This window comes from Poecilia reticulata, chromosome 17 (genome assembly GCF_904066995.2).
Source record: "Poecilia reticulata chromosome 17, P_reticulata-male-v2, whole genome shotgun sequence".
Classification (NCBI taxonomy): Eukaryota; Metazoa; Chordata; class Actinopteri; order Cyprinodontiformes; family Poeciliidae; genus Poecilia; species Poecilia reticulata.
Window position 1 is genome coordinate 22,600,937 of NC_088846.1, and position 13,273 is coordinate 22,614,209.

The 13,273-nt window shown below is 39.5% G+C and overlaps 1 protein-coding gene across 8 annotated transcripts in view; it reads right to left on the minus strand.

Annotated features, from left to right (window-relative positions):
- LOC103479750 (netrin-G1-like) overlaps positions 1 to 13,273 on the minus strand; it is an 87,383-nt gene that overhangs the window by 52,111 nt on the left and 21,999 nt on the right. Inside the window, exons 1-3 of one of the 8 annotated variants that reach the window (XM_081598248.1) lie at positions 10,804 to 12,125; positions 9,436 to 9,484; positions 4,771 to 5,428 (exon numbers count right to left, since the gene is read on the minus strand). In XM_081598248.1, the coding sequence (XP_081454374.1) occupies positions 4,771 to 5,016 (246 nt within the window). In that variant the 5' untranslated portion in view covers positions 5,017 to 5,428; positions 9,436 to 9,484; positions 10,804 to 12,125. Of the gene's footprint in view, positions 1 to 498; positions 1,554 to 4,770; positions 5,429 to 7,255; positions 9,371 to 9,435; positions 9,485 to 10,803; positions 12,128 to 12,161; positions 12,611 to 13,273 lie in introns of those variants that run through there. The other 7 variants (XM_017310191.2, XM_008434378.3, XM_017310194.2 and 4 more) reach the window with 7 other exon arrangements.

Below are 13,273 nucleotides of genomic sequence, written 5' to 3' on the forward strand. Positions count from 1 at the left end.
GCAGATCAAAACTAAATTGTTATTACAGGTACTTTACGAAGGAGTTGAGGAGAACAAGTATTATGAACTGTGGCTGAAGGCCTTCATCTGAAAAAAAAAAGGGGCAAATAAACAAATCAAATAGGTTTTCGAATGGAGATCAACTGCTCTCTTAGTGTTCATCTTAAGTTAGTACACAAAGTACTCTCAATGTATGGTTAGTGTTTTATGTAGTTTTTACAACATTACGCTGTAAACTCTGTGCCTTGCAAAAAGTGCATCTCCATTCATCCACAGAGTTATGAGGGAACATGTTCATGTGGCTAACGATCATAGACTATGCTTTACTTGCTCCTCCTCCTTCAGCCAACTCTTCTCCTTCCAGACATGATTTGCGATCTTACGGGTTCTGTTTCCGCTCTGAACAACACCAGTCCCAAACTCCTACTTTTATAGGTGTCAATGAAATAAAAAGCAACAAAAATCATCAGCCTTATGTTGAATTCAAAATAAACTCACTTTGTATTCGTAACTTTGTGATGAGCAGAAAGAGCTCATCTGCATGCTCCTCTCCTGTCTAACACTGGTCACTTTCCATTGGTGGTCCCTCATCCCAGAGGGAAGTGTGTCAGCAAAGCATGCAAACAGAATAAACACACAAAATCCATTTAAACCAGTCCATATTGCTTTGTTTCTAATCATCCGATCAATGATCATTTCAAATCCATCCAAGCTGTAGAATTAGTCAATTTTGGCTTCTCTACATTTGATAGAATAAAAAACGTTCCTTGCATATCTTAGTTTCATATTTTCCCAATAGTGAAAAATTTGCTCATCTGAACGAATCATTTGAGTGACCGAACTGCTGCAAGTCACCAACCGATTTGTTCATTTCCCAGTTCGGATGAGGTCAGCGCGAGAGTGCTGGTCAAGTGGAAGTTTTGCGTTCTGAGAATGTATGAAAAAGAAAGCCACATAATGATGCATTTGCCTGACATTGTTGACAAACAATAAAAAGGGTTCTGGGTTGAAATTCTGGCCTTTCTCTATGGACTTGGCTTGTCCTCTTTGTTCATGCATGAATTCTTACCAGATACTCAAGCTTTCAGCCAAAGTCCAAATTTATGTACTTATATTTAGGCTAGTTGAAATAATACCGCATTAGAGAATCATTGTAGTCATTTAGGAAATATTTCTGAGCACAATGTATTTTAGTTATGCATGCTATTATTTTATAATGCACTACTTAAAACTGTAAAACATGGAAAATTATGTTTTTTTGTGACTAAACAACCTCTAAGCAAATGATGTTGAAGATTCTGACTCTTACCCTGACCTTCTCTGATGCATTAGTGAGATTTATTTTTAATCTTGGCCTATCACTTATTTTTGTCATTCTATGAAAATGCATTTCTTTCTTTTTCCATACAAAAGTTATTTTATTTGAGATATTTTTATATCATAAACTGGCCTGCAAACCTGACGAGTCAGAAATACTGAAGAAATTACCAACCATTACTCACTAATCCTCAGCCAACCCAGAATAATAAGCACACACACACACACACACACACACACACACACGCGCACACACGCGCACACACACACACACACACGCACGCACACGCACACACACACACGCACACACACAGACAGACCTTCTCAAATAGTATTTTTGACACAAGCAATAAAATAACAAAAATCTGAATTCTTGCTCAATATTTTCACAATGCATTGCACAAACAGCTGATGCAATATCACGTAATTACCTTCTTGTGTTTTTACTAAGTGATGCAACAGCTAAAGAGATTTTACCATAATACACTTATATTGGTTAGAATAACTGTTTAAACCAGTTGAAAACGTAATGCCTCGCTAAAGTATTCACACCCCTAGAACATTTTGGCACTTTGTCACATTATAACCACAAACTTTAATGTATTTAGGTGGGAATTTTTGTGTGTGTAAAACTCCAAGTGGTGCCTGTGCTCAGCCTCCCTGAAGCCATACTTTATATCCATCTTCCACTGGAAACACGGCTGTGAGGCTCTAAGCATATGTTCATTTACTTATCATGACCATATGACATGGAAAAGAACAAAAAAACATCAAATAAGAACAAAATGTAGCAGCAGCAGAAAAATTTGCAATGGAAACCCAGCACCACTATACGGAAGAGGAAAAAAGAAAAAAAAATCTGACTTTAATCTCAGAATTCTGACTTTAACCTCGGAATTCTGAGATTAAAGTCAGAATTCTGACCTTTTTTTCTCAGAATTCTGACTTTAAAGTTCTGACTTTAAAGTCAGAACTGTTTTTTTTTTTTTCCAGTGGCCCCAATCCTCTTCCGTACTACTAAGAGTAGCAAAGTCACGACAATATTTTAGCACATTTTGCTCAAGTCAAATATAAGTACACACAGAAAATGAAACTTACACCTATTCTTCTTGGGTAATGTATGTGAAGGGCAATCTTCAATTTTGGCATTGATTCTCATTTGTCTGGACTTTGTCTAGTCTACTCTGACACTTCAGTAATGTTTAAACAACTGCTTTGTATCTCAAGCTTTATTAGAGGTTCTACTGGTGAACTAACGTTTTCTGCTGTGTTGAACAGTTATTTGTTTTAAAGCAGCCCTGTATTTAGTTCAATTTGGTATCCTATTCTCTCAAGACTGACTTCCCTTTGCCTCCTCAAGAAAAGCATCCCCAGAGCATGATGTTGCTCTGTACTTTATTTTACTTAGAGGTATCAGAGTAAAGGGGTGTATTTGCAAATGCATGTCGCATTATTCAGGACTGTATGTGCTAAAAATGCAAAAACCTTGTACCTTTTTCTTTCATCCTCACAGTTATGCACTGTTTTTTGTTATTAAATTATCTGACTAATTATAAATGAAACAATGTCTTAATTGTAATCACCAAAAAATTGGGAAAATAATAAGAAGAAGATAGAAAATTGTCCTAAAAGCATCCAGCTGGATGAGTACAATTAGGAGGAAAAGGTCTTCATAAACTTGGCAACGGTATTCAGCTCTGTTTTGCTCATCCTGCTCCTTGTGTTGCGTTAATGTTGCACATTCAGATAAATTTACTGGTATGATGAAGGTTACACAGCTTGTTTTGACACAAGGCTCCAAAGAATATCACACATGAATACACCAGACTAACTCCTTTTTCATCCTACGGTGGCATTAAATGTCTCAATGCCATCTGGTGCAGTGAAAATAAAAATAAAAAAAGTTTCACTTTTAAGGAAGACCATCCTAATTGGTAAATGTTTACTTGCTGCAGCTCTCAGTGGGCAGGCACACAGCTTTTAATGAGTCACTAAAGCCTATGGGCTCTTTAAGCTTACTTTAAGTGTGTTTCCAAACAAACTCAACCCGGGGATGAACTGTTGATAATGACTTGTAAGGGCCGAAACACAGCACTGAGTGATCAAGCACGCACACAAGTACAATTACCCTTTTTCTACTGTTGTGTGTGTGTTTTAGCAATTCTCACTTTGTAAGATCCATTTTCCAACAATTACTGCATTGTGAGGACCCATTATGGGGCAGAAAGCCTGGGCCCCTTAAAGAGAAGTTCTTTTTGTTGGGTTAGGGGTTGGGTTTAGAACTGAAATGGGAGTTGAGTTTAGGCTATGTGAAGGGTCAGGGGTCAGGGTTAAGCTATAGGAATGACTGAAAAATGAATGGAGGCCAATGCTAAGTCCTTGTGAAATTAAAAAGATATACTATGTATGTGTGTGTGTACACAGTTTTGTTTGGTGTTAATGTGTGTCTTATAATATAATTCCATTCCCTGATGTTCCCTGTATGCTCTGGAAAACAACCGTTGGTAAGCGACTTCTAAGCATGTAGAGACTCCCACCTATCGTTGGAAGTAACAAAACCACCTGCATTAACCTGAAAATGAATCTGGAAATTCAAAGACAGTACGCTCTAAATTGTGTAATATGTTGGTTTATCAAAGAGTCACCTCCAAGTTATGAAATGTAACAAACATTTCAGTAAAGTAACCCATTATTTCAGGAACGTAACCTGTAACTTTTGGAAAGTATCCTTCAGGAAAGTAACCCCCAAGCATGGGTGATAACCTCTAGGTTTTAGGAAAAGACAAGGTTATAATTCACCTCCTCAGTGTCAAAGAGCAATCCGTAAGAGGTTGAGTAACCACTAAGTTAAAAAAAAAAAAAAAAGCGCGGCAACATTTTTTGCAGGAGTTTCTTTTACGTTCCTGCAGCGCTTCCTCTAATTTCCATAAAAGTATATGCTGCAGGTAATAAAATCCAAGTGTGTAAATTCAGCCAGAATGTAATAAAACTGATTGGAAATAGAGAAAATCTAAATCCTAAAAAAAGTTTGACGAAAAAAAAAAAAATCAAGTATTTAATGTAAACATACATTGTATCACTTTCTATTAACAGCTTTGTGAATACTGTGTGAGTTTACAGTTTCAACTTATACATTTACGGTTTTGTTTGCTTACTGTGCCTGAAGTTATATAAAAGACCTCCTCTATATTACTTACATCTGTCAGTATTTGCCAATTTATCTGAACTCATCTTTAATCTGTGTTTACGCATGCGGAAACGTGCGTATGTGCGCTCCGGCTGCACTTAGAACTTGTTTCCTATTGCTCACCGGGTCTATACACATTAATCTCTGCCTCCACGGCACCATATTGCCTCATAGGCTCCGCTCTCTATCCCTGACCCAATATGCTGTGTGATCCTGCCTACAGCCTCATTTGTCTCCATCAGGGGACAAGCGAGGTTACGACTCACCAAAGCGCAGTACGTCTCAGGCGGATCTCCACACGTGATGTTTGGGGGGTCGAGGGCCACTCGCAGGTACTTTGTCATGTCGGTGGCTTCTGGCTGACAGGCCATGTAGTCCCATGCCAGGCCCTCCTCTGTATAGATCTGGGATTTGCACACGTCATAGTGTCCCCAGGCTGCAGGGTAATGTTGCATAGCATGTGTCACACTGGTGCACACAGCCTGCAGGGTGAGTAATATAGGCCAAAACATTGCTGATCTTTTTCTTTGTGGCTTTTTTAGAATTCCTCTTCTAAGTTTTTTTTTTGTCTTTAAAGCTGCAACTGCCTCTTTGCTGTACCACAGGGAAGGCTCTAAATCACTTGAGGGTCTGAATGGTGCGATGAAGCATTTCGGAACAGTGGAAGCATCTTGAACTCGTGTGTGTGTGAGCAGATTCAGCCAACTATTAGCGTCCACGTCGTTATTCTGGCTTTGATTGGCAGCGCATCTGACTGGCTGATGAGATGTGCCAACAAGTGAGCTTTCTCAACAGTGCTGATCACTGATGAAAAGGTCAACAATCGGTCAGATGTGATGTTTAGAGAGGAGCAACACTTCTCATATGTCAGCAGATTCTGATCTTGATCGCCCGTCAGTTGTGGTGTTTTCCACTGGCAGCATCCTAAAAGACAGGAGACGGAAAAATAAATAAATAAAGACAGTTGGAAAATGTTAGCACACTAAAATACTACAAACATAAAACCCTCATTGCCTATTCTCACATAATCATAGGGCGGTAAAACACAATGCAAGGTTCTTCTGTCTGTATGTAATACTCAGTAATGACCATGTCGAAACCACTGCATACAATTTAAATCGAACTTGTTCCGTAAAGCATAATCTCCATAAGATTTTCATACAAAAAGCCTTATTTCTATGTCTCAAGTCCCTGAGTTTAAGTTATGGCTTTTTCCGGCTCCTTCGACACCCTTTGTGCAGAGCAACATCTGTCTAAGCCCCGTTAGATGCATTTGGGATGCATTAAAGTAAAACAGTGAGACAGAAATGGTTTATTTGAGGTATTGTACGTTTCTCACAGCTTTCACAAGCCATCAGTCAGATGAAGCAACTCATCAGGCAAAGGTGACTCGCAGCAGTCTTCAGAGGCCTGTATAATCTTAACATAAAGAGTGCATGAAGAAGAACAACTGCCTCTGAAATAGGAGATTTGGACCAGTGGAGTTATCCTCAGAGTCGTTTTACTGTGATGAAAATAAGTTCCATATATTTAGTGCCAAAAACATTTATGATTTTAGTAGCCTATTGTTACACAGAGAAATTTTAATGAGAATTTTATTTTTATTTGGACAAAAATCTGATGCTAAAAAATAACAGTTTTCAACAAAGACACTAACTGTTGGCACATGTGACATCTATTTAAAACGCTAAACTTGTCCATATCTAATGTTAGAACAAAAATTCACGTGATAAGCAATGCTGCTCGAACACTTGATGTTCCTGTCTCATCATGCCATGAAAGGACAGTAAGATGGCAACACATAGCAACATGGCCATAGCAACAAATAGGTGCTATCTGCAATCAATCTAGTTGTAGAAAGTATCCCAGAAAAAAAATTCAAAAATCTGCCCTACCTTTTGGTATTTGGTCAGATGAGACCAAGATTAAGCATTTTTGGCAACAAAGACTCCAGGTTGGTTAGCATAAAACAAAGAATGAAGAGTGGGAAAAGCAGCTTATGACCTTCTGCCCACTGTAGTTGGGAATGTGTTAGGCTATGAGTCTGTCAGACCTAAATCCTAAATGAAACTTGTGTGGTATGTTGAAAGAGCAAAGCATTGGTGAGAACCCAAAACTCCAGATGATGTCGTGAGATTGTGCAAAGAAAAATAATGAAAGCATCCCACTGTGCTCCAACCTTAATAAACGACTAAGAGTGGTTTGTACAAGAAGACGGTAAAAAATAGTAATAGCACCAGTATCAATAATCATGCCACCAGAGATTTTGTTGAAGCAATAATTCATCAGTTATCTTAGCCGACTGAATATACGAAATCTGATTAAAGGTTGGGTTGGAAAAACGAATAGATCGTTTAATTTTAAGGTCAATTACCTCTCGAGTCTTTCACAGCATCTAAAATGTTTTCTTCCTGCTTTGCTGTGCTTTTAGCTCCATCTATCTTCCAATAGACCCTGATTAGCTTTCTTGTCCCTGCTGAATAAAATAATCCTCCAAGCATAATAATGCCAGCCCGATTCAGTGGCATGATGTGCTTAGGGTGATGTGGAGTCTTACTTTGTCTCTACACATGTAAACATTTTGGTCACGAGGTTCAAATTTGGTTGCATTTGCCCAGAGCACTGCCTGTCACATTTTCAAAGTCTTAACAGAACTGCTGTCTTTATACTGAGAATGATTTAAACATGTGCAGAGCATTAATTGGGACATGTTGAAGGATTTAATTAAAAAGATGAAGACCAAGAACTTACAACAACAAAAAAACATGGAGACAAGGGGAATGCAGTGAGCCAGAGGAGAATAAAAACCACAGGAATCCAGGAAATAAAGAGTGGCACAGAAACTACAGCAGGGATAACAAGGCATAATGGGAGGAACCAGGAAGGAGAGTGAGGAGCAGAAGTGTTTAAGTAATGGGAGAGTGAACATGGAACAATGGACCTGGGCTGATTGGCTAACTGACTGCAGGTGTGAGGGGAGAGAGAGTGAGAAAGTGGCACAAGGGGCAAGCGAGAGTACACAAGGCCCCAAGTCTAGGAAATGAATCTAACACTAAAGAATAACAAGACCTGACAAGCATAATTAAACTAGATGAACAAGGAATAGCTGGACACAAGAACCAAAGTTCAGAGAGGACTGAACCAAAGTAAAAAAAAAGAAACATGGTCAGTCTAATCAAAGAAAAGGAACTAAACACAGGAAGTAACAAAACAAAACACCAACTCAAACATGAACCGCAATGAAGTATGTTTATTTGAGTTATGAACTAGTGACAGCTGGCTAGACATGTCGATCCCTACAGGATTTAAGGACAGCAGCCTCCATTCTAAAAAGGAGAAAATCAGCCAAAGAAAGCCAAAAGAAAATTTCTTTTAATTTATCTCCTGTCAAGCGAGAGGACACCCAACAAGTGGCCTGCTAGAAATTTGATAACACAGCTAGAACTCTGAGTGATGAATAAAACTCCCCATGAAAGTGCATTATTTTCAATGAATATAAATGTCAGCCTCTGATCATCGGAGATGCGCCACAGGATTGGCCTCTCTCATTTTCAACACACAAACATCTCTTCACACTTCATCAGGCTGCTTCATAATCCTAATGCTGACGTTCACAGTGCTCCATGTCAAATTAGGTATCAGCTGTGTGTAGGGGTGGTCACGTATCTTCTTATGTAAAAGAAACATTTAGGATTAATAAGAGGCAGCAGTTGGATTCGCCATGAGAAGTTAAGAGTTAATCTTTCCCACGTTGAGTAATGACATCTTCACAAAACTACTATGAAGTAATGCAGGCTTGTGAATAAAAGAAATCATCTAAAATGCAAATCAGTTCAAATTTATCTTTAGCATCACCACTTTACCCTAAGGCACACATTTCTGCAGGTATAGTGTAAAGACAGCACAACATATTACAGCCTCTGTTCAGAGTTTGATATTACCAAATATCGTCTTCTACTCCTGTTTTCCCCTTTTCTCATATCTCTGCCTCGGTGACACTGCTCAAAATGCGGCGAGCAGCTCGGGAATGCCATAATTTCACCGCGAAAAAAATACGAGGTCAGATTCTATATTAAAAGTCATAAATATTTAAGCACCTCTCCATATGCAGGGAGAAGAAGAGCCACCTCACCTCGATCCCTCTCCCACCCCTCTCACCATCTCTTTCACTTCACTTTTCCTTAAACCCCTGAAACACCCCCTTGTGTCTGCTTGCATCCAGTCCCCTGGGCAGCTCAAGCATAGCAGAGTGTTTTAAAAGTCAGCAGACGGCCTGTCGTGCCCCATGGCTCGTAATGGTTACGAACTCCCCCCGCTAGACTCTGAAGAACCATTCCGGATGGGTTTCATTCATTTTATAGTCATCCTGCTTAAGTACGGCTTTTGCCCCCTTCAACGATTCTGATCTCAATGTGATAAGGGTCACATCCCTACCTGCAAGTATCCACAAAAGTTTTAAAAAGCAAACAAACAAAAAAAAGCATCTTGATGAAACAGCCTGGCGCTTATTCTGTTGTTTATCTTTCAACAATTTTCCACCTGGTGAGGATTTTTGCTTGTACACGCACATACGTGCATGGACAAACACAGACACACACACGCACACACACACACACACAATTCCTTTTCATTGTGTTTATTGATTGCATTGACTTCCAAGCAATCACTTCTGATCTGCTGCCAATTTAGGCAGACTGATGTTGTGCTTTGCTTTGCTTTGTCTGATGAGAGCAACAATAAATGGATAAATTCTCCCAACATCCTCAGAGCCAAAAGCCAACCCCTCAATATGAGTCACAGTGGGATCCATTGGCAAGCAGAAACATGTCTGTGTGGGAACATGTTTTTTTTTCCCTTTCCAGCTTCAGAATCTCACTTCTCTCTAAGACCTCCATTCAAGATCTCATCCTTTTCTGTTTTAGTCACTTAACTGTTTTTCTCTGTGTGTGTCCCAAATGCAAGTCCGTGCACTCGAACCACCTGCACATAAAAACACTATTACTGCTCCACCTTTAACTTCACCAACAACACCAGCCACATTAGCTCACTTGTTATTTGCAGGGAAGTTTTTTTTTTTTTTCCCCAGCACTTTTCTGCAGAAGAGCCACAATTTCACCGAGGGGACGTGAGTGATGTGGGGACAGTGTGATAGTCCTGCAGCCACAGCTAGACAGCTTGTATTTGAAATATTCTGCCATGCATAATTCAAAGTTCTTCTTCTGGTCATCTAACATGCAAAGAAGCACACAGCATATTAGCAACAGGGGCGGGTGGGGGGCATGTAAAACCCCTAAAGCTGTGTTTTTGCCTTTTTTTCCCCTCAAGGTTCTGGGGCTGGAAAAGGGGGTTCATGATGGGCTATCCATAGTAATGCATGCAAGTTATGCATAACATATAAAATAAAAATAAATAAGTAAAAAATGTTGCATTGAAGCTTGTAGTTTTTGTTCCAAAAAGTTGATATTAGAATTCAAAAATGGCTTTGAAAAAATGTGCATAGATGACGATAAGCATAGATCAGCAATACATACATGTTAAATTGAACACTACCTTCTATTTTATAGGAATATTTCATGTTCCTTTTCAAAATGTATAAAAACTCTGATGGCCATTTACAATTAGCAAGCAGTAAACAAACGAATACGTTTTACATTGAAAAATAAATGGTCTGATCCTTCCCTATGTGCCAAAACTGTTTTAACCAAACTGACAAGTTTTAGGGGTGACCATTGTTCCCCTTTGTGGCGGCTCGTTGGTGACGCCACTGGTTGGCAAAAACAAACACTAAAAAAAATCCGACACACATACAGTACATCTTTAAAACAGTGAGTGTGTGTATGTAAGAAAATAAAAACGTGCACCATGTGCTCAAACTGATATGTATTTATCAACTGCTTGATTAATGTTGGCTTGTTCTCGCACCAATCAGCTTTTTTACCAGTCAGATTTTCCGCAGAGTCGAAATACACATTTGTGCAACAGGTACTGAAGGGATATTTCTTTAATTAAATAACTGATGAGTTGATGGCTGTTACTAATACCAAATTAGGTTAGGAATGTCATGAGTCTTAAAGGCTAGATCAACACTATTTAGTATGTCGTATAAATAACTGGCTTTTAATAAATGTTTGTCCTTTATAACGCTCATTCAGTATTATTTTCACCTCCCGTATAACCTTTAAGTCTTAAAAAAAAAAAAACTCACTATAAAAGCAGAATCCCAATTAAAAATAGATAATCTTCACAAAGCAACACTGTAAAAGCCACAACATGCAAACAACGGCCAAAACAATACTCACATTTAATTGCGCTCCCGGGACGAGCTGATTGTTCAACAAGTTATTTGCAGTATTTGCTTAATGGATTCTCATTCGGAGCTGAAAGCCTTTCCTATGGTGTCTTTATTTGCTCTAACAGTGGCAAAAATGATCTCGTGGCAAAAGAAAAGAAGTAACGTTGACGCATAACGCGTGAATTCACCCGGACACCCGCGACGTTTCTGTTTGCTCCAACTTTCCTTCAACTTTTCGGTGTCACTAACTAAGCGTTTCATCCGATTGTCATATCTTTTCTCTCGCTCACTCAGGACTTTTCCGAACATCGACTGTGGTCCACTGAAGACTTTGCGCAGCGTTGCTGCTTATTGGCGCTGTGTTCATCGGAATGGCGCACAGAAAAGAAAAAAAAAGACCCCCGCTCCCTTAAGCAGCCACATCAGCTGAGGGGAGTCACTTCGTTGTCCCCAGATTGATGGAAGTACATCCCGAAGCAGAGCGACTCTTGGGGGTCAGGTTGCCAGATTTCTCAGCCCAGGCGACTTGCGAACAGAGGAGAGAGGAGAGAGATAAGCATCTCTCTGAAATGGAGCCACAATGTCCAGTTTCACGCGAAACGCTCCGCCGGGTCCTAAAGATAATAGCGACAGGCAGTTGAGGCTAAACTCCTTTTCTTTCTTCAAAAAGCCTGCTGTGATCAGTTCACATTTCTGTGCAAAATGCGCGCGGAGTACTGCTTACATGTGATACTAAACTTTTTTTTAATGTTTGCTCTTTTTCAAACTTACAAACGTAATTTAGCTTTAAAAAAATTATTATCAGCTATTTTTATATTGATTCATGATTGTTTATTTATGGCTATTATTTCGTTTCTTTGTGCATTAAGTCTGTGGAGCGCATAGGACTTACAGGAAAACGCAGAGATGCATGTGTGATCATCACTAATGTTCATACTTATGCAGCGAAGTCCAAAAGGAGCGGATGCGTTCCAGTACTATAGGAACGTGAGCGGTGACCAGCCCACAACAGTTGTATGCTTCACGGTGTTAAACTGCGTGTTATCCCGGTAAAAAAACCTATGAGTAAACTGAAAGTGAGTTTCAGCTATTTTCCAAACATAAAAATGGAAAGAGTAAAGCTATCCAAAAGAAAACGCCTGTCCTAACCCAGGCATTAGACGTGCAAGTTTCAAAAGCGACCGGAGAGAGTGTTTAGAAATCAGTGGAGATTCCTTAGTCTTATTTAGGCTGGAGTCTGATGTTTCCCATTCGCGTCGATGACCCTTACAGATCACAAACACTCCTTGTTTCGAGTGAAACACCTTAAGACTCAATGCATGCCAGGACAAACAACAACAAGAAAGAAAAAAAAAAAGATCTTACCTTGCATGTGAGTGTATAGACATTCAAGCTGAACAAAACCCGATCAAGAGCGAGAGAGAGAGAGAGAGAAAGAGAGAGAGAGAGAGAAAAAAATACTGTCCTGAATCTGTGGAGTAATTAATCGGTGGGTTTTTTTTTTTGGAAGCAGCGCCGAAAGAACAAGTAGGCGCGCCTGCCGGGCTCCCTTGGCGCGGAGTCACAGATGTCACCCTCTCCCACTACAGGGTGCCGAACAGCGCGGCGAGCAGCCATGCTGACAGCTCGCTTTCAATACGCATTTTAATTGTGCCGTAATGCCAAACTGCTGCAGATTACCACACGATAAGAGCAGCCGCGCCCAGCTGAAGGTCATCACAGTCACCGAGCAAGATCCGTATCCCACTCTTTGGTGCTGCTGCAACACATTTCCAAACTACACGGGTTCTTAGCAGAATAAGCAACTCTTTTTTTTTTTTTCGTTTTTATCAGACCTTTGTCTTTGTAGGTACTTTTGTGCCTCGGATCTTCTTAATCAGGTGCTGCAGAGTGCATAAAAACAAAATCCGCCAAGCTTTCGCTTGGAAAAAAAAGAAAACACGTTTTTTTTTTAAAAAAAAAAAAAAGGTTTTTCAGCACCTTGGACAGCTTCATGTAGCCCATTGTAGTTTGAGTTTGAGTGCATTTTTAAAGTTTTAATTAATTCAGTTGAGATTCAACAAACTTGTTAGCCGTTTTTGTATTTCTCTTTTCTATGTCTTCTTTATATTTCTTTTATTTTTAACTTTATTACTCGGTGTTTTCATACATTACTTCACTGCATCCTTCATCGTTTTATAAAACATTTTTCTTTTACATTTGTTCTTATTACTGTTGTGCTGCACTAAAACATGCTTTTTTTTAATGAATCTGACACACTCGACCTGCAGTCTTTACTGATTTTTTACTTTTAAAACCTTACCTGGTTTTAAACCTCCATCCGTGAGGTGGAACTCAGTTCAGAGCTGCTGTTCTTCTTAATCAAAAGAAGCCAGTGGAGAATGTTTCTGACTCTGATTATCACGTGTCTCTGGGAGGAGTGCTCTGGGTAAATCCAGAATCCTTTGGCCCATGGATGCCTTAAGATCCACCGAAAT